General features: G+C 45.7%; 1 protein-coding gene across 4 annotated transcripts in view; it reads left to right on the plus strand.

The window, feature by feature from the left end:
- Positions 1-21,256, plus strand: part of ETV4 (ETS variant transcription factor 4) — a 38,152-nt gene that overhangs the window by 13,971 nt on the left and 2,925 nt on the right. For 2 of the 4 annotated variants that reach the window (XM_053361407.1, XM_053361410.1), the window contains 7 exons: positions 4,003-4,056; positions 5,415-5,541; positions 7,040-7,114; positions 10,174-10,424; positions 16,168-16,242; positions 16,937-17,005; positions 20,854-21,023. In XM_053361407.1, coding sequence (XP_053217382.1) covers positions 4,003-4,056; positions 5,415-5,541; positions 7,040-7,114; positions 10,174-10,424; positions 16,168-16,242; positions 16,937-17,005; positions 20,854-21,023 — 821 coding nt within the window. The remainder of the gene's footprint in view (positions 1-4,002; positions 4,057-5,414; positions 5,542-7,039; positions 7,115-10,173; positions 10,425-16,167; positions 16,243-16,936; positions 17,006-20,853; positions 21,024-21,256) is intronic. The other 2 variants (XM_053361408.1, XM_053361409.1) reach the window with 2 other exon arrangements.

A 21,256-nucleotide genomic window follows, 5' to 3' on the forward strand; every position in this document is an offset into this window, starting at 1 on the left:
ATAGGGTACACAAACCGCTTAGAAGGGTGCTGTCACATTTTGCTGTATAACTTTCCTTCTAGTAGGGCTACTGTAAACTGACCCTGTAATCCTCGGATGTAGGGTGGTATACATAAATTGAATAACTTACAATAATAATACCTACTACCAGACCCTTCGAGTGTCCCTGTTTTCCAGGAACAGTCTCGGATTTACAGAAGCCGTCCCGGTTTCTGAGTTGATCCCGGAATCACCACTTTTCCTTAGGACATCCCTATTTTCATCAGAGAAATGTTGGAGGGTATGGAGTTATGTGACCCCTGAGCCAAGTAACTATATAACCTTTAGAAGACATCTCAAGGCAGCCCTGTATAGGGAAGCGGTTGTTTTAATGTTTAATTTTTTTATATACGGGCCTTTTCCTTGTCTTTGGAGAGGCACTGCCAGCGACTGTGGACAATAACTCTCTGACTTAGGAAAAGGCAGTTTGGTATTCCATTTTCAGTTTTCCAGCTTTCCCCCCTTTCCTTTCATTAGTCCAAGCCAGGTCGAAGTAGGGTGTGGAATATCCCTTTAATTCAGTGCCATGTGGAAGGCATTAAAAAGCACCAGCCTCTCAGAGAAGTTCTATTTATACTACGCAAGCGGAAACAAGACATGCATATGAAAGAAACATGAATTGTCCAGGGATGGGGCGGGGGTGGCTCAGGGAATTGAGACTGATGGATTTAAAGTGCAAGTGAAACCGGGCAGTGGATTGCTTATTTTTTATCATTTCAGAGATATTACATCATTTTATGTGACATGGTAGCATTTTAGAGCTATCCCTGGTAAAATAATAATTTGGTATGACTTGTTCTTGGCCTGCTACCCTAGATCTGCTTTGTTGGCATCTTTCTGCCTTGAGAGACAATGGAGTGCGCTTCTGGGGGTGGCATCAAACTGCCGATGTCCTGCTCCTTCTGGGGTAGTTTGTCACCTGTGAGCCAGTGTGGTGTAGTGGTTAAGAGCGATAGTCTCGTAATCTGGGGAACCGGGTTCGCGTCTCCGCTCCTCTGCATGCAGCTGCTGGGTGACCTTGGGCTAGTCACACTTCTCTGAAGTCTCTCAGCTCCACTCACCTCACAGAGTGTTTGTTGTGGGGGAGGAAGGGAAAGGAGATTGTTAGCCGCTTTGAGACTCCTTCGGGTAGTGATAAAGCAGGATATCAAATCCAAACTCCTCTTCTTCTTCTTCCTCACCCGGGACTCGGCTCTCACCTGTGGCTCCATATCTGTTTACCTGGGTGTCTTCTTCTTTGGCGATCACTCGTAGCCGAGTAAGATTGTCTTCCACGAACACGGTTTTAAAAGTGAGTCTGTAAGTGACCGTGGAGGCCAATTCTGGATCCACACATCCTTCCACAGTGGGGACATAGGTTTCTGGGCCGGAGTTGATCACGGTGAGGGTTTGCCAAGTGTGCCTTCCTCTTAGCGTGTTTCTCCCTTTCGTCCCGAGTTTGAGCGTCTTCAAAGCCCATGACACCTTTGGTAAAGGCTGTTCTCCAACTGGAGCGCTCGCAGGCCAGTGTTCCCCAGTTGTCGGTGTTTATACTACATTTTTTAGATTTGCCTTGAGAGAGTCTTTAAACCTCTTTTGTTGACCACCATCATTGCACTTTCCATTTTTAAGTTTGGAATAGAGTAGTTGCTTTGGAAGACGATAATCAGGCATCCACACAACATCCAACAAAGTTGATGTTGAAAATCATTGCTTCGACACTGGTGATCTTTGCTTCTTCCAGTACACTGGCATTAGTTCACCTGTCTTTCCAAGGGACATGTAAAATGTTTCGGAGACACCGTTGATGGAATCTTTTGAGGTGTTTGAGACAGTGTTTATAAGTGGTCCATGTTTCACAAGCATACAGTAAGGTTGGTAGCACAATAGCTTTGTAAACAAGCATTTTGGTTCCCCTGTGAATGTCCTGGTCCTCACTCACAGAGCTCAGTTTTACCTGGGAGTAAACCTCGTTGAATTCAATATATAAGGACTGTGCTGTCAAATTCCCTAACCTAGACTATTGCTTGGGAAACCTAATGGAAGCCAGAGAGTGATCACAGAACAGATAAAGGCAGGAGATCCCTTTTCACAGAAGCCATTTAGCTTTTAGCATTGACTATGTGTGCAATCAGCTGCCATTTTGCAGTGAATAGGCTGCCCATCCCTGGTGCGATATAATCTGCGTTCCTACCAGGGCATGCCACATTTCTCACTCTCATACGACATCCCTTTCCTGGCTTCCTCCCCATTTCGATATCCCCCCCAAACCTTGTCTTTGCATTTAAAAGTCTCCCTTCTCCATCTCTTTGCCATCTTGCAACTGTATATTGCAACCCTGTTCTTGTTCTTAGGAGACCCACTGGCGAAGGAAGGGGGTGTGATGGGTGCAGCACGCCCTGGGTGTCATCCCTGAGGGGTGTGTGTGACATTGCTGCCCCTCCCCCCAGGATGTTCGTCGCGGGCAGCGCCCCCCTGGGACACTCGCCCCGCCCCTGTGGGTGGCTAGCTCCGCCCCTGGGTGCACAGACCTCATTCCCCTCAGGAAGTTATACATTGGTACCTCAGTTGTCGAATGTAATCCATTCCGGAAGACTGTTCAACTTCTAAGACGTTCGAGGTGCAGTGGGCGGTTAGCAAAATCAATTGAGAAACGTGCCTCAGAAGCCATTCAACTTCTGCAGCGCATTCGAAAACAGAAGCATTCACTTCTGGGTTTTCGGCGTTTGAAAACTGAAACATTAGTCTTCCGAGGTGCTTGAAAACTGAGGTACCACTGAAATTCCCTGGAAAGGACTGACTCTTGAACCACTTAGGAAATTGTAGCTCTGCGTGGGGATCTGGGGTCTCTAACAACCGGTGTTTGAAATTAGTCAAGCGCCAGGCACGTTTTGTGTCTAATTGCGACCACGTGGAGATCTCTGGATGCCGGGCTGGCGACTGGGGAAAGCAAAATGTCACCTAGAGAAGGATCTGAAATATTTTCCTCGAAGCTTGAATTCAGTTTCATTCTGCATTGTTTTATTTGGTGTTTTGATGTGTTGTAAACAGCTTTGAGATTTCTCCTTTAAAATATAAAGTGGCGTCGAAATGGCTTGCTGGTTTTTGAATGTCTGAGGTAGATTTTTTCAATTTCGTTGTGCTGTATGGGACAATGACAATAAGGATTAACGTATAAATGAGCAACAACATCAAACGTCAATGGAAAGAAATGGCACTTAGACAATCTGTGATGGCGACGGCAGCCTAGGTTTAAGGTACCGAATAAGTTATATACCTGAGTTTCTAATGCTGCTAACAACCCTCGGCACCCTTAACAAACTACAGTTCCCAAGGTTCTCCTTCTCCCCAGTTAATCCTTTCAGCAACTCAGTGAGGCCGAGAGACGGTGAATGCCCCAAGGTCACGCAATAAGCTTATGGCTGAGTAGGGATTTGAACCCTGGTCTCCCAGCTCCTAGGCCAGCACTCTAACCACTATGCCACACTGGCTCCCACCGGCAGCTTGCTCTGGCTTGCCTTATCTCTTGCTGCTTGTACCTTACTGTGGTCTGGATCCCTCGGCTGCGTGGCGCTGCTCTTTTGTGGTGTCCTGTCTCTTGAGCTGGACCAAGCTAGCCTGGTCTTCTATTGCAGCATCACCCCAAGCGCTAAGAGATCGGCGCTGCACAGTGGGAAAGGAAGCAGAGCACCTGAGTTTTTGATCCTCCGGAGTGAGGAAAACAGCCAGCCGTGCTAATGGGCGAACCAACTGGGGGGAAAAGATTACGTAGAAGTGACTGGAGTCCCAAGGGGGAAACTGGCTCCCGTCTCCTGGCAGTGATCCTTTTCCCATCGTCTCATGTGCAAGCTAGTTCTCCACATCCCTCCCCACCCCACCCCCCGCCACAATCCCCGCTGCCTTATTTCTTCAGGAGCCTGGTTTTAATAGAGCGCCGAGTTTGATGCCAAACGTTGCTTTCTCTTCTCTCTTGCCCTTTTGCAGCTCAAGTTCCAGACAGCGATGAGCAATTTGTGCCTGACTTTCATTCAGAAAACTGTAAGTACTCTGGCTGGGGAGATGGCAAGGAGGAGGAGGAGGAGGGGAAGGTAGGGCTTTAGTGGGAGAAACCAGAAGGTGGTGAAAATGTCTGGAACGCCAGCATGGCTGATCCCTTTCGCACAACCGGGATGCGCTGAACTGGGAAGTGGGGAACCTCAGGCCTGCGAGCCAGATGTGGCCCTCAAAATCCCTCTGCCTGACTGTCACACCCATCATGCTTTGCACCCTCCTTGAATGCTTTCCCTCCTGCCCCCACCCCCATCTTGAACTCTGACAGTGCTTTTGGCATTGTCCAGGGCAGCTGTCTACCAGCTCCATCTGGTACACTGGTTGAGACCCTACCTGCCCACAGACTGTCTCGCCAGAGTGGTGCATTCTCTGGTTATCTCCCGCTTGGACTACTGCGATGCGCTCTACGTGGGGCTACCTTTGAAGGTGACCTGGAAACTACAACTAATCCAGAATGCAGCAGCTAGACTGGTGACTGGGAGTGGCCGCCAAGGCCATATAACACCGGTCCTGAAAGACCTACATTGGCTCCCAATACGTTTCTGAGCACAATTCAAAGTGTTGGTGCTGACCTTTAAAGCCCTAAATGGCCTCGGCCCAGTATATCTGATGGAGTGTCTCCACTCCCATCATTCAACCCAAACACTGAGGTCCAGCTCCGAGGGCCTTCTGGTGGTTCCCTCCCTGCGAGAAGTGAGGTTGCAGGGAACCAGGCAGAGGGCCTTCTTGGTAGTGGCGCCCTCCCTGTGGAACGCCCTCCCATCAGATGTCAAGGAAATAAACAACTATCTGACTTTTAGGAGTCATCTGAAGGCTTAGGGAAGTTCTCAATGTTTGATGTTTTATCGTGTTTTTAATATTCTGTTGGGAGCCGCCCAGAATGGCTGGGGAAACCCAGCCAGGTGGGTGGGGTAGAAATAATAAATTATTATTATTGTTTGGCTTGCCTGAATATAGGCTAGAGAGGGAGATGTAGAAGCTAGCCTGCTGTACAAAGGGCAGTAAACCCTACACAAATCCAAAGTAGCACCCCTGAGATGGTTGGATGGTGCCCTGTACGCCTCCTTCCAGCACCTCCTGCAGCCAAGCTGGTGCCAAACGTCTTGCTCTGCTTTCCTTTGGACTGAAGCTGAGAGAGCCCAGGACCTCCATACACACTGCCCAGGCTTGGCCTTCCAAATGTTGGGACTACAACTCCCATGATGGCTGGCCACTGGCCACGCTGGGCTGGGGCTGATGGGAGTTGGAGTCCGATAGCTTCTGGAGAACCATGGGCTCCCCAATCCAGTCATAATTCAGGCTCTTTCCTGTTGGAAGGCCTTGACACCTCAATTTCCTTTTCCCAGTAGCCCTTCACAGCCCCCCAGCTAAGATCAAGAAGGAGCCTCAGAGCCCATGTTCGGAAGCAGCGGGGTCCTGCCGGCGCAGACAGCCTTACCAGTACCGTAATGGGGAGCAATGCCTTTACGCCAGGTAATGTTTTGGGTGAGTGGGTTCCAACCCATCTCCCCTGATCTGACATTCACCTGAAGCACACCTGTCATTATGAGATGTGTTATGTACTGAAGTTCTCACCCTGGGCCAGCAGGGGGATACTGTAGATAGTTCAGGTCCACGTATGCAAATAAGAGATTGAAAGTGACGTTCAGTGATTGGATAGTTTTAGAAAGTTGCTACAGTTACATTGTACTGGAGCTCTATATAAGCAGGCTGACTGAGCCCTTCAGCTCAGTTCTGTTCTGGCCTCTGAATAAACAAGAGCTGTTTGAAGAATCGCTGTGTCATCTGATATGTTAACCCACAACTTAACAAGATGCGTTTCCAGTGTTCCTTGAAAGCGTTAAGAATAGATGTGCTGGCAATCTGTCCGTATGAGGATTCCACTGACTCGACCTTCAAGTGGCCGGCCAGTAAGATATGCCCTTTTCCTGGTCACTCCATTCCACCCCTCCCCAGAAACAGCCAGCCAGCATTCCGTGCCTACTAAATATACACAGTTCTCATTGGGTTGCTTTGGAGATTTCCCTCCCATCCATCCCCCCCCCCGCACACTTTTAGGGCTCCTCCAGCCCAGTACTTCTTTATACTCCTGCAAACTTCAAGGATTCCCTGTGTGTGCTGATACTTTCCTCTTCTGCATGGGTGGTGCTGTTTTGGCTACCAGGGTGGATAAAGATCAATTACTTAAAAAAAATAATTTAAAAATTTATATCAGATTTTTTTGGATTTAAATTGGATTTTTAAAATAAAATGCTTTTGGAGGAAAAAAATCTAAAGATAGTTTTTTATTTAAGTTATATTATAGTCCAAAGGCTATTCATCAGGAAAAAAGGATTTGTTTTAAGTTTTTCATGTATGCTAAAACTCAGTCTAAGTCTTTTTTTAATTGTTTAACCACATCAGTTAACAAACATGGATACATATGCTATAATGTTATTGTTTTAGTTAAATAAATGGTTCAAATTGTTATTAAGGAAGTGATGGTTTTTCTCCTTCCAATAAAGTACAGAAGAAAAGTTGTCCCAATATAAACAGTTAACTTATTAAACCTCACAATAATTTCATAATTATCTGTCTATGTATTTCTAATAGTATAACCAAATCAGTTTTGATATAATTGTAAAAACTACTCTGAAAATTTATTATTCCAAAAATGAAACTTTCATCTGGTTGCAAATATTAAGATTATACCAGCAGGAATGAGTCCTTCTTTAAAAAAATTATTTAAATCAAGTCTTACTGACTAGTGATTTAAATTGTGATTTAAATCAATTTGATTTGAATCAAATCCACCCTGTTGGCTACGTAATGATCTGTACCCAGAGAATGAGGTCACTAAGGAAAACGAGCAACTGTTTGAGAATCGCACCAGTTACCATGTGTCAGGGTTATGCTGGGATAAGTGGAGGAGGTCGGTGGGAGCAAGTAAGATGTATATCCGTCTGCAACTGATGCCTGCATATTTCTCTAGGCAAGAGTCAAACTTTGTGAGCTCCCACGGCCTCCCCCAGGCTGCGCCCGGACGGGCATACCTTATGGAGCACAGGTGAGCCATGGCATTGAGCAGGTATCGTTTCGCAATGCATCCCAACCAATCCTGGAGGCTCAAGCTTGACCTCCCAGCCACCAAATGCCAGGAGAAAGACTTTAATGTTTCTGTAGGGATGGATTTAGACACTAGGAGACGATATATTGCCTAGTTGTCAACCTTCCTTGCTCACATTAGCGAGATCAGCAGAGCAGCATCCTTTGCAGGTTAACCTTGGAAGCTAAGACAAGGTGGATTTAACCTTCTAGAAACAATAACCCAGGATGCTATAAGGCAGACTGGATTTTCCTGGTATTACCCCTTCCCTTTAAAAAGCAACAATCACACACACATTGTTTTGTGAAGAAATAAAAGTAGTATTTACTTACATAATTTAGGTATCGAAGCAGCGATTACAGTAGCAATATGAAGGCAGGCTTATAACTACTAAGTTACAAAAGTACAAAATCTTAGTTCAAAAATGACGAGCTCAGACACACGCACATGGGGTCAGCTAGGAAGCCCAATGAAGATGGAAGAGGCAGGAAGGAAGTATGTAGTGTCACAGCTTCCTGCCAAGGCAGACAAAGGAAGTGATCTCACAGAGTTCTCTGTGGCATATTTTACAGGAGAGCTCTGTGCGCCTCAGCCCCTTCATACGCCTCTCAAGCAAAACATGAATTGTTGGTTTGACTGCAATAATATTTCCTCCGACATATGCTCAGGCTAGGGCTCTGGTGGGCCTCTGGGGAAGAGGGTGCTACACATGTGGTCCAGCTGTTTTAAACACTACCAGCTCCTGAGCTAAGTAGTCAACTGGATCACTAGTGGGTAGGGCAAGGAAGGGGAAGCTGTGGGCCTCTGGCTATTGCTGGTCTACAAATGGCCATCAGTGGGCAGACACTATGGGAGTTCTAGTCCAAAAACATATGGAGAGCTGCAGGTTCCCCATCGCTTGGGCAGGGTCCCTATATTTTAAATTTTATTTATTTTTAGTGGCTGGGGTGGGGAAAGAGCCCCCTGAATCTTGACTCTTATTTCAGAAAAGCTTTACCCTACCTTTTGGTTCTAGGGACACGGGTGGCGCTGTGGGTTAAACCACAGAGCCTAGGACTTGCCAATCAGAAGGTTGGCAGTTCGAATCCCCGTGAAGGGGTGAGCTCCCGTTGCTCGGTCCCTGCTCCTGCCAACCTAGCAGTTCGAAAGCACATCAAAGTGCAAGTAGATAAATAGGTACCGCTCCGGTGGGAAGGTAAATGGCGTTTCCATGTGCTTCTCTGGTTCACCAGAAGCAGCTTAGTCATTCTGGCCACATGCCCCGGAAGCTGTAAGCCGGCTCCCTCGGCCAATAAAGCAAGATGAGCGCCGCAACCCCAGAGTCGGCCACGACTGGACCTAATGGTCAGGAGTCCCTTTACTTTTACCTTTTGGTTGTATATCTTTTATTTTTATTTATTATAATTTCTATACCACCTTTTCTTCCAAGGAGCTCAAAGTGGAGCACATGGTTCTTTTCCTTTCCAGATGCTGTTGAACCACAGCTCCCATAAGGCCTATGAAGCCTAGCCAACGGCCAGGGATGGTGGGAATTGTAGTTCTGCAGCATCTGGAGGGCCAAAGGGTACCCCACATCTGGCGCTGTGGTCTAAACCACTGAGCCTCTTAGGATTGCCGATCAGAAGGTCGGCGGTTCGAATCCCCGTGACAGGGTGAGCTCCCATTTCTCTGTCCCAGCTCCTGCCAGCCTAGCAGTTCGAAAGCACACCAGTGCAAGTAGATAAATAGGTACCGCTGCGGAGGGAAGGTAAACGGCATTTCCGTGCGCTCTGGTTTCTGTCACGGTGTCCCGTTGCACCAGAAGCGGTTTAGTCATGCTGGCCACATGACCCGGAAAGCTGTGGACAAACGCCGGCTCCCTCGGCCTGAAAGCGAGATGAGTGCCACAACCCCGTTTGACTGGACTTAACCATCCAGGAGTCCTTTACCTTTACCTTACATATGTTAGTCTTAGAGATTTCACAACACACTCTCTCTGTGTGTGACGGGCTAACACATCGCTCCCCAGAATGGTTTAATTTTAGAATTCAAATAAACTTCCAGGAAGCTCCTCTGCCCCATCCCATAATCCAAACCCAGCAAAGAGATAGAGAGACAGACAGAAAGACAGATATAGAGATCTTCAGAGCTGAGCATTGTGTTCACTTTTCACTTCCAATGCAAAACACGCCTGCAGGCTCTCTGTGAGTGCCCATTTTTCCGGGGTATGGCTAAACCCCAACTAGTCTCAGCCTGCTCCCGACCAGTTAGCCTATTTGGCGCCTTCTCAACTCGGCATGCCAGAGCTCAGAAACTCAGGCTGCATGGAAATGTTGAGCAGGATGCAAGCTTACCTGCAGCTAAGCCCTGCTGAATTCACCTGGCATTCCAGACTCCGGTCGTTTACATGCCTGGGAGCCTTTGCCACAAGATGGGCGATAGCTCTGTCGGTGGAGCAGGAGGCTCTGAATCTCAGGGTCATGGGTTTGAGCCCCATGTTAGACAAAAGATTCCTGCATTGCAGGGGGTTGGACTAGATGATCCTTGAGGTCCCTTCCAACAGTTCTGCGATTTACCAAAGGGTGGTGGATGTACACTCACATCGCTTTGTATGGGTGAGCTGGCCAGCTTGTACAGTCGTATCTTGGTTTTTGAACAGCTCAGTTCTCAAGCATTTTGGCTCCTGAACGCTGCAAACTCAGAAGTGACTGTTCCAGTTTGTGAACTATTTTTGGGAAGCCGAACATCCGACGGGGCTTCCGATTGGCTGCAGGAGCTTCCTGCAGCCAATCAGAAACTGTGCTTTGGTTTCTGAACGTTTTGGAAGTCAGACAGAGTTCTGGAACGGATTCCGTTCGACTTCCAAGGTACGACTGTAGTGCGTTTCTTAAATGTTAGCTTTCGCTGGAGGCCTTTTAAGCAGAATGTCTGTAGTTGCACCCAATGCCGGGCAGGGGGGTGAGACTAGATGATCACCAGGGTTCCCTCGAAGTCTGTAATCCTGTTATTCTATGCCCACTGTCTTTCTGTCCTCCTCCCAGCTCCTCGTACCAGCTGCGTGGTGAGATGGGCCAATCCTTCCCCACCTCTCAAGCCTTGGGATCAGATGCCCCACCGGCTTATCAGCGCCCGCTGTCTGCCCCATGCCTTCCGTACCCTGCCCAGGGCTTCAAGCAGGAGTTCCACGACCCAATGTACGACCAGGCAAACCCGCTGGGGGCCGGTGGCAGCTCCCGGTACGCGGCAGGAGTGGTAATCAAACAGGAGCAGATGGACTATGCTTTTGAAGCAGGTAGGCGGAGAGAGTGTTGGGCTATAATTGTGGCGTGTGTGTGTGTGTGTGTGTGTGTGTGTGATGAGATGAGATACTCTAGTACATGGGTAGGCAAACTAAGGCTCGGGGGCCGGATCCGGCCCAATCGTCTTCTAAATCTGGCCCACAGACAGTCTGGAAATCAGCCTGTTTTTACATGAGTAGAATGTGTCCTTTTATTTAAAATGCATTTCTGGGTTATTTGTGGGGCATAGGAATTCATTTCACCCCCCAAAAATACTGTCTGAGGAACAGTGGACCGGCCCCCTGCTGAAAAAGTTTGCTGACCCCTGCTCTAGTATTTTTCTTCAGCAAAGTGTATCAAAGCCAATTAGCGCTGCAGAGTCATCTTGGTGCAGCCCCTCGCCTGAAGGGTGGGGGTTGGGGTTGGGGTGTCATGCACAGAGCTCCCAAAACATGGAAGTGGTCCTTTAAGAATATTTTTTTTTAATGCATTTCAGGTTTATACATTTCACTAATTTACAATCATTTTAACATTCAAAACTTGACTTCCTTCCTCCCTCTTTCTGCAGTTCCGTAATGTACTTTAATGTATAATCACACAGCCCGTTTTGTGTGTGTTTTTTAAAAGCTGCTTTTCCTTAAGCGATTGATTATGTTATGGAAATGTACAAGCTTTTCGGGTTCATAGAATTCTTCATCAGCCAACTATCACTTTGATGAATCTTGAAAGCCTGCAGCCTCCCATCCCACACTCAACTGCTTCCCCAAACTCAGTGGTCTTAACAGTCTCAGTATTCTCCTTTTGGGGTAACAATGACAAAATAAGTCTATAAGCTATCCAACTTTCTTTCTTTCTTTCTTTCTTTCTTTCTTTCTTTCTTTCTTTCTTTCTTTCAAGCCACAGGTCACTTTCAACCAGGCTGCACCTCTCCCCCTCCCTTCCTTTCTTTGACTGAGAGGCAATCTTTTCTTTCTTTACTCATTTCCTTTTACTTCTCAGCCTGGAATGTTTCTGTGCTCAGTTTCATAGCTTGCAAGCTAATGAGCCTGTGAGATGTGATCAAAAGGTGGTGGCTGTTCTTTAGGCAAGCTTACCCTCCTCTCGCACATCTCACTGTGGAGGGATAGCTTACACACTGCAGGATTTCTGAATAAGTTCTTCCAGGGCCATCTCCAGCTACAAACCTCCTACAAACCTACCCCCTGGCCTGGAAAAACGAAACCCTTTCCAGTGAGATCGGTCCTCTCATTCAGTTTTTCCAATAACATTCTAAAACCAGAGTGGGGATCAAAATGGGCTTTGACATTTATGTATCTATGCAACAGTTCCACTTAATCGTACTTTACTTTTTCTTTTCTTTTATATGATTTTTATTACGTTTTCTGTTTTGCGATTTTAAATACAGTGATACCTCGGGTTACAGACGCTTCAGGTTACAGACTCTTCAGATTACAGACTCCGCTAACCCAGAAATAGTACCTCGGGTTAAGAACTTTGCTTCAGGATGAGAATAGAAATTGTGTGGCGGCAGTGGTAGGCCCCATTAGCTAAAGTGGTACCTCAGGTTAAGAACAGTTTCAGGTTAAGGACGGACCTCTGGAATGAATTAAGTTCTTAACCCAAGGTACCACTGTACTTGTTTAAACATCCAGTACATTTCCGAGCAAAATTCAAAGTGTTGGTGCTGACCTTTAAATCCCTAAATGGCCTTGGCCCAGTATACCTGAAGAAGCGTCTCCACCCCCATCGTTCTGCCCAGATGCTGAGGTCCAGCTCCGAGGGCCTTCTGGCGGTTCCCTCACTGCGAGAAGTGAGGTTACAGGGAACCAGGCAGAGGGCCTTCTCAGTGGTGGCGCCTGCCCTGTGGAATGCCCTGCCAGCAGATGTCAAGGCAATAAGCAACTCTTTTACTTTTAAAAGAAGGCAGCCCTGTTTAGGGAAGTTTTTAATGTTTGATGCTGTATTGTTTTTAATATAGTATTCGGTTGGAAGCTGCCCAGACTGGCTGGGGAAACTTATACATTTTATCAAGTCTACTTGGAGTTAGATCTGTAAATCATTTTCAGGTAGTTTATCTATCTATTCAACGGCCCTGCTTAATCATACAGTGGTACTTTGGTTCTCAAACGCCTTGGTACTCAAAACAACTTGGAACCCAAACACTGCAAACCCGGAAGTAAGTGTTCTGGTTTGTGAACCTTTTTCGGAAGCCAAATGTGCTCCATTTTGAGTGTTACGCTTCCGATTTGAGTGTTGCGCTGAGGTCTATCTGTTTTTGCTATTTATTTTGCGTTTCTATTTCTGTGGCTTTTTTGTTTTGTTTTTGTAACTGTGTGTAACCCAGTTCAGCTACTGATTGATTGATTGTGTGACTGCAGTACATTGTTTATTGCTTTCATTTTATGGACCCATGGTTTCATTAGATCAGGAGTAGGCAAACTAAGGCCTGGGGGCCGGATGCGGCCCAATCGCCTTCTCACTCCAACCTGCAGACGGTCCAGGAATCAGCATGTTATGTAAAAATGTAGAATGTGTGCTTTTATTTAAAATGCATCTCTGGGTTATTTGTGGGGCATAGGAATTCATTCATATTTTTTTTCCAAAATATAGTCCGGCCCCCCACATGGTCTGAGGGATGGTGGACCAGCCCACAGCTGAAAAAGGTTGCTGACCCCTGTGTTAGATAGTAAAATTCATGTTAAATTGTTGTTTTAGGGGTTGTTTTTCAAAATCTGGAATGGATTAATCCGTTTTGCATTACTTTCTATGGGAAAGCGCCCCTTGGTTTTGGAACGCTTTGGTTTTGGAACGGACTTCCGGAACGGATTAAGTTTGGGAACCGCTGTACTATTTTCTGTGTACAAAAAGAAACTGGCAACCCTTTCATCTGGCTGAAGACTTTTATCTTGCCTGTGAGGTTGTCGGGATTTCCTTTCCATCCACCCCCTTGCTTAAATTGCGCCTTTGCTTTTAAGCTTATCAAACCCCGACGGCACGCAGTTATTCCGCTCCGGGGTGCCGTGACATTTTGTGACCTTCAAATACTAGCAGGGAGGGAGAGAAGAGGCGCTGCTGTGCTTCCTGGCATTGCGTTGCATTGCATAACCTCGAGCCGCCTCCCCCCCCCCTCCTGCCTCTGCTTCCTGGCAGGGAGCCCTCCTGTTGCTGAATGGAGCAGAAAGGAATTTCATTCACAAAATGGAGGCACAGGAACTGGGCTCTGGGCTGGCGGGGTGTCGGATTACAGCAAGGCTGCTCTCCTTATGGGCAGCTGACATCAGCGCACAGGCTGGTAACCGGAGCCAAATCCTGCTTGGCTTGAAGCCCAGAGGGAAGAAAGTCTGGGCATGCAACTTCTGACTCCCCGAGGCGTCGAAATGCCTGGGTAGAACAGGGGCTTCTTTGGCTGCCAGAGGAGCCGGAAGAAAAACCAGCCCCCTCTTTCCGGCAGTCCTTAATTTTCTCCATGAGCAGCCTTTAAAGGCTTTTCCTGGGCTGCCCCTTCCTCTCCGCTGAACCTTGCAAAACCGCAGGCTGCTTTGGGGAGAGAAGCCCCTCTTACCAATGTTATAAGAAAAAACTGGTCCTTTTCCCTTAGAGCCCTTTTAGAGTCCTTATGTAGGTTCTCTATTGGTAGGAGAAAATAACAGAAGCCAACCAGAGAATGTTGAGAAGCAAAGCAGCTAGTAAGCCTGATCTTTATTAAATTGTTGCAACAGGGTACTCAAACCCCCCATAATACCTTGTTGTTTTTGTTTAGTCGTGTCCGACTCTTTGTGACCCCATGGATCAGAGCACCCCAGGCACTCCTGTCTCCCACTGCCTCCCGCAGTTTGGTCAAACTCATGCTGGTAGCCTCGAGAACACTGTCCAGCCATCTCGTCCTCTGTTGTCCCCTTCTCCTTGTGCCCTCCATCTTTCCCAGCATCAGGGTCTTTTCCAGGGAGTCTTCTCTTCTCATGAGGTGGCCAAAGTATTGGAGCCTCAGCTTCACAATCTGTCCTTCCAGTGAGCACTCAGGGCTGATTTCCTTAAGAATGGAGAGGTTTGATCTTCTTGCAGTCCATGGGACTCTCAAGAGTCTCCTCCAACACCACAATTCAAAAGCATCAATTCTTTGGCGATCAGCCTTCTTTATGGTCCAGCTCTCACTTCCATACCTCACTACTGGGAAAATCATAGCTTTAACTATACGGACCTTTGTTGGCACCATAAGACCTTAGAATTCCTATAAACCAACCTTTAAACATTTAACCCATGCATTTGAAACACACTGTTCAGAGCTGCGTTTCAGTGTTGGGTTTTAATGCAGGAGGCGGGGCAGGCTTGTGGGGCAAAAAGAGCTTTAGTTGAGCTCAAAACATTAAAGCAATTTTGTGTAATAATCCAAAGAATCAAACCTCTCCACCTGCCATACTGTAAAATCAATCGTAAATATTATTACAGTGTGTTAATGAAGTGTTAGTAAAGGTAAAGGTATCCCTGACCATTAGGTCCATTCGCGGACGACTCTGGGGTTGCTGCACTCATCTCGCTTTATTAGCTGAGGGAGCCAGCATGACTAAGCCGCTTCTGGTGAACCAGAGCAGTGCACAGAAACGCCGTTAACTTTCCTGCTGGAGTGGTACCTATTTATCTACTTGCACTTGACATGCTTTCGAACTGCTAGGTTGCCAGGAGCAGGGACCAAACAACGGGAGCTCACCCCGTCGCGGGGATTTGAACCACCGACCTTCTGATCAGCAAACCCTAGGCGCTGTGGTTTAACCCACAGCGCCACCCTTTAGTAGAGTCTGTCTAATATGGTGGTGGGCCGCCTGGCTGGCTGATTTTCTCTAGAGAGAGTATTCCACAAATATGAAGCCACCACTTTTAGGATTTGCACCTCTGGAGGGTGGAAGCCAAATCCTGCCTACTCAACCCAGCATTTTGTGTCTGTCTGTTGTTGTTGTTGTTATTATTATTAATTTGGTTTTTCAAATTAAAATTTTACAGAGATATATCAAACATAGATCATAAAAACAAGATCCCGAGGAATCTCCTGGACTTCCATCCTCCCCTTTGTGGGTCCTATTATTAATCATTTTCTCCTGCATCTTTTACAATGATCCAAATCTTTTACATCTCTATTTGTGTCCAGAATTCAGCCTTAAACTACAAGTGATATTCCAATCCTACTAACGGTTTTAACTGTTTACAGTGGTCTTTAAGATAAGTTTAAAAAAATATTCCCCATTCCTTATTAAAATTTTGGTCTTCCTGCTTTCTGATTCTTCCGGTCATTTTAGCCATTTCGGCACAATCCGTCAACTTGATCTGCCATTCTTCTCTGGTCGGGACTTTATCTTCTTTCCATCTCTGGGCCAGTAACATCCGGGCAATCGTGGTCGCATACATAAATAGTATTTTCTGCTCCCTTGGGATTTCGGCACTTAGAATTCCTAAAAGGAAGGTTTCAGGTTTTTTTTAGCAAAGGTTATTTTAAAAACTCCCCCCCCAACTCGTTATATATCATTTCCCAGAATCCTTTTACTACCTTACAATTCCACCACATATGCTAGAAGGTGCCTTCTTTTTCCTTACATTTCCAGCATACATTTGAGCATGTTTTATACATTTTCCCCAACATGCTGTGAACCTTAAATTCCGTAACTTCTCCCAAGCTGTAAGTTGTATATGGTACCCAAAGTCTCTCGCCCAATGTATCATTACGGATTTGACCTGTTTGTCTTTTGTTTCTTTGTGTCCGTCTTATAGATGTCCCGAGCTGCCATTCAATGTATATGAATGTGGAACCCTTTCCAGGACATTCCAACGCCGACGGCACACTCGGTGAGGCATTTTTCTTGAAGGCCTTTTCTTGTCCGCAAGTCAATATCTCCTATTAGCTGGGCTGTTAGCCGTTTCTCAGTCTACACACGTGACCAGGCTGACTAGTAAAAGGCAGGATTATACACTCAGGGAAGGATCTGTCCTTTGTTTTCTGTACAGTGGTACCTCAGGTTACAGACGCTTCAGGTAACAGATGCTTCAGGTTACAGACTCCGCTAACCCAGAAATAGTACCTCGGGTTAAGAACTTTGCTTCAGGATGAGAACAGAAATTGTGCAGCGGCAGTGGGAGGTCCCATTAGCTAAATTGGTGCTTCAGATTAAGAACAGTTTCAGGTTAAGAACAGACCTCCAGAACAAATTAAGTTCTTAACCTGAGGTACCACTATATTTTGAGTTCAGCTGCAGTACATATGGGCCAGTAAGAAAAGCAAGTACTTTCTGAGCATTGCAGAGTTTCCATGTCACACAACCCTGGTTGGGCGACACCAAGGGAATGCATGTGGCGTTTGAAGCTTTTATAGGGGTGAGTGGTTGTCATGTGATCACTGCCAGCCAACCTGGAGTGTTGTGAGAAGCACTGGGACACGTGACCAGTCCCAGCCAATCCAAAACATTTTTAGTACCCCTCATTTTTGGAATGTGAAAGTTGAAAAAAATCAGCATGTCCTGCTGATGTGTTCTTTTTTCCACAGGGTACAGTTATGAGAAACAGGCGCGGCCGTTCGCCGATGACGTCTGCGTCGTCCCTGAGAAGTTTGAAGGTCAGATATGCAATTGCCCTGGGTTATATGAGCTGCACCACTGGGCATCCACCATCTTTTCAAAGGCTGCCTGATTGAGCTAAGGAAACGTTTTGCATGAATTCAGTATTCTCTAAAACAAACAATTTAAAGCAATCTGAACCAGAATGTCCCAACTATGAGCCACAGATCATAATCCCTCCCTGCATATGAAGAAAAGCCCAAGTCTTTACAGCCTTGGAGATTTGTGACATTTAAATGTAGGGCCTTTTGTCTTGTGCATGGTTCTGGTAAGGAAGCAAATCAAACCTTCTCATCAGAACCGGAGCAATGATCTACATCGTCTTGCCCAAAGCTGAAATCTGCCTTCCTCTCTGAAACTTCAGGTGGAACTAGAACTGGAAAAACTAAATTTGAAATCCAGATTATAATAGAGGGGTGTGTGTGTGTGTGTGTGTGTGTGTGTTGGAGCAGGGGGCTAGGCCATCACGTCTTACCTCATTGATGAGTAAAAAGGGGGTGGGCATCTGGGGAAAAGGACTTTGGCAATCCCACCCGCCAAAGGAGCCCAATGTGTTTTGAAAATACAGTGGTACCTCCGGTTGCGAACAAGATCCGTTCCAGAGGTCTAGCCGCATTCCGAAGAATTCGCAACTGGAGGACCGCTTCTGCGCATGCGCATGGCATGTAGAACGCTTCTGTGCTTGCGCGTGCGGCAAAATCAGATAAATACTTCCTGGTTTGCTGCATTTGCATCCTGAAGTTTCCATATTCAGAGGGATAAGTAAGCAGAGGTATGACTACATAATTTTGGCTTTAGGAACCACCCCCAGAACGTAACTCCGGCATAAGTTGAGAGTTGCCTATAGACTTTGTGCTGGAGTTATTTTATATAAGGTAAAATTCTTACCCTCTTCCATGGCTTAATTTGAAGCAAGTCTTAGCTCGGGAATCTGCCTTATTGCCAGACTCTTGTCTGCCCTGCAATATATGAAGTAACCTGGAAAACCTGAAACAAAATATTGCAGTGTATCTCCATCTTCTAATGGGAGTGCTCCTCTTCTGGGTACCAGCTAACCACACTGGTTTCCAAAATGCTCCATCTGTTCTCTCTTCCACCCAGCCATGAATTTATAGTTTTCTTTTCCAATGGACATTCAGGGCTCCATGCTACTGAGTCCCTCTAGGGCTGTTTTGGAGGTCTTTTGCAAATACAGTGGTACCTCAGGTTACATATGCTTCAGGTTACATACGCTTCACTAACCCAGAAATAGTACCTCAGGTTAAGAACTTTGCTTCAGGATAAGAACAGAAATCATGCTCCTGCGGCGCGGCGGCAGCAGGAGGCCCCATAAGCTAAAGTGGTGCTTCAGGTTAAGAACAGTTTCAGGTTAAGAACGGACCTCCGGAACGAATTAAGTACTTAACCCGAGGTACCACTGTATTTATATACCTCTGCAAAACCTGGGGTTCCACCAAGCATACTGACACCTGCATCTTTGTTTGCTACTGGTCTTATTTTGGCTACTTAGCCCTTGGCACTCACCACCTGAGTTTGATAATAGAGGGAGCGATGAACTTTGGGCCAACGTTCGAAATTCGCCAGGCGCCTTTTGCACCTGGCTATCGGCCACTTGCGAGCAAGCGAAGATGCCCGGGTGCCAAGATGGCGCCTGATGTCTCCACCATCTGGAGGTGCCATGCTTGAGGATCCTTCGATCTGGACTGCTTTCATATACTAGCAACACATCCTGTAGAATTCTCTCTGTTATATTTTATCTGTACAATCGGAATAGATTTCAGGAACCCAAAAGGCGCATTGAAAAATACAACTTTCAAGCCACCTTGGCCCCAAAATGGCTATTAGGCATTTTGTTTTGGCGACTGTAACCCTAGTTTAAGGAACCATTTGGTGCCTGGCTTATACAGTCGTACCTTGGTTAACAAACGACTTGTGAGTCGAACGTTTTGGCTTCCGAATGCCGCAAACCCAAAGTGAGTATTCCAGTTTACGGATGTTCTTTTGGAATCTGAACGTCTGACCGCGCCTTGGTTTCTGATCGTTTTGGAAGTCGAACGGACTTCAGGAATGGCTTCCGTTCAGCTTCCAAGGTACCACTGTTTTTAACACTGAGTTTCTAACACTGCTTTGAGTATATCTATCATCTATCTATATCTATATCTATCTATCTATCTATCTATCTATCTATCTATCTATCATCTATCATCTATCTATCTATCTATATCTATCTATCTATCTATCATCTATCTATCTATCTATCTATCTATCTATCATCTATCTATCATCTATCTATCTATCATCTATCTATATCTATCTATCTATCTATCTATCATCTATCTATCTATCTATCTATCTATCTATCTATCATCTATCTATCTATCTATCTATCTATCTATCTATCTATCTATCATCTATCTATCTATCATCTATCTCAGGAGTAGAGAACCTTTGCCCCCCCCAGTTGTTTTTTAAAAATCAATTTTATTGATTTTCCAATAAAAACAGCCAATCAACACATCCACATCATAATCCAATAAAAAACAATAAGCTAAAATAAAAAAACGACCAAATTACAGTCCAAATTGTTAATTATATTTTTTTCCGGGCTCCCCATAGTCTGGACCTCTGAGAAATGTCTCCAATATCTTCATTCCTGCCTCTTCTCATTGTTTTCATATTTTCCACCTCTGATCTTAACGTTTTAAAGTTCTCCATCCCTGGCTATGTGATTCTCAGTCATGTCCAAAATCATATATCCTTTCATCCATTGAATACAGGTGTGTGTGTGTGTGTGTGTGTGTGTGTATTTCAACTGTCTGTTTACCAACGCAACTTTTCCTGACTTCATTCCAATCTTCCAATCCAGGCTGTTGTCCAAATTTCTCGTTTGAAGTTTGACGACGCATCAAATCCCAAGTTGTTAAATCATTCCAATCCGGGCTGTTGTCCAAGCTTTTCTTTTGAGATTTAATGACGCAGTACCTTCCACGTTGTTAAGTTGTTACTATACATTGTTGAGCATACTGTTTGCAATATTGCAGTGTAAAGGAACTGTATCCCACAGATATAAGTCATTTGGCGATCAATCAGCCTTTCTGGAGACCATACAACCCCCCCCCTCCAGGCCCTAGAAGCCCCGCCCCCCTGTTGTAACTGAGTTGCAACTCACACAAACCCCAGCAGGTATGGCTGATGGGAGTTGCAGTTTGGCAGCGCCTGGTGAACTAAAAGTGCCCCACACCTAATGCCCAGAGCATGGCTCTTCCCTATTACCGAGAGAGAAATGAAAAATTGGAGTTCTAGGCAGAGGTTGATGCCAACACCTCCTTTCTTATTGGTTAAAATAAATAGAGTTAATATTCAGGGTGCTTATTGTATGTATGCATGTATGTATTTATTTATTTATTTTTGGGAGTTTTATTTACAACATAACATAACCCCCCCACCCCCCCAAAACAGAAATCCACCCTCATTAAATGTGAACATAACATACAATAAGCATAACATACAACAATACAAACAACCAAATAAAAGACTTCCTTTATCCTGCATCTGGCCTCCTTATTTACTACTTATAAGCTGTTCCCTTTATGAATAATTATTAAGATTTTTCTAATTATAACTAAAATATCCACAAAGTCTCCTGCAGACAAGTCCAGGTATGTATTTTAGGGCACTGTTTTGCAAAGTATTCTCTGCATTTCCTCCATACTTTTTGAAACTCTTGTCTAGCGTGATCTCTAATTGCCTCTGTTAATTCAATATACTCTAACAGTTTGTCTTGCCATTCCTTTTTTGTTGGCACAGTTTCTTTTCTTGTTTTCATTATGTTGGCTGTGCTTGGCAGGGGACATCAAGCAAGAAGGGGGTGGGTACCGCGAGGGCCCCCCTTATCAACGGCGGGGGTCTCTACAGCTTTGGCAGTTCCTGGTAGCTTTGCTGGACGACCCAAGCAACTCTCATTTCATTGCCTGGACAGGCCGAGGGATGGAATTCAAACTCATTGAACCAGAGGAGGTGGGTCTTGTTTAAGGGTGAATTAATTTTTATACTTCCCACCAAGTTTTGATTCCGGTGCAATTTACAGCGTACTGTTATCTCCTTCCTTTCTCCTCCTCCAAATAAACTCCGATATATGTGTCAGTGGCCACTGCTGGATAGGGAAGAGCACTCTGCGTGCACTCAGAGGCCACCTTCTCATCAGCCCAGCTAGCTAGTTTGTAACCTCAAATAAACCAGGCGTTGATGTT

This window comes from Podarcis raffonei, chromosome 13 (genome assembly GCF_027172205.1).
Source record: "Podarcis raffonei isolate rPodRaf1 chromosome 13, rPodRaf1.pri, whole genome shotgun sequence".
NCBI classification, from domain to species: Eukaryota; Metazoa; Chordata; class Lepidosauria; order Squamata; family Lacertidae; genus Podarcis; species Podarcis raffonei.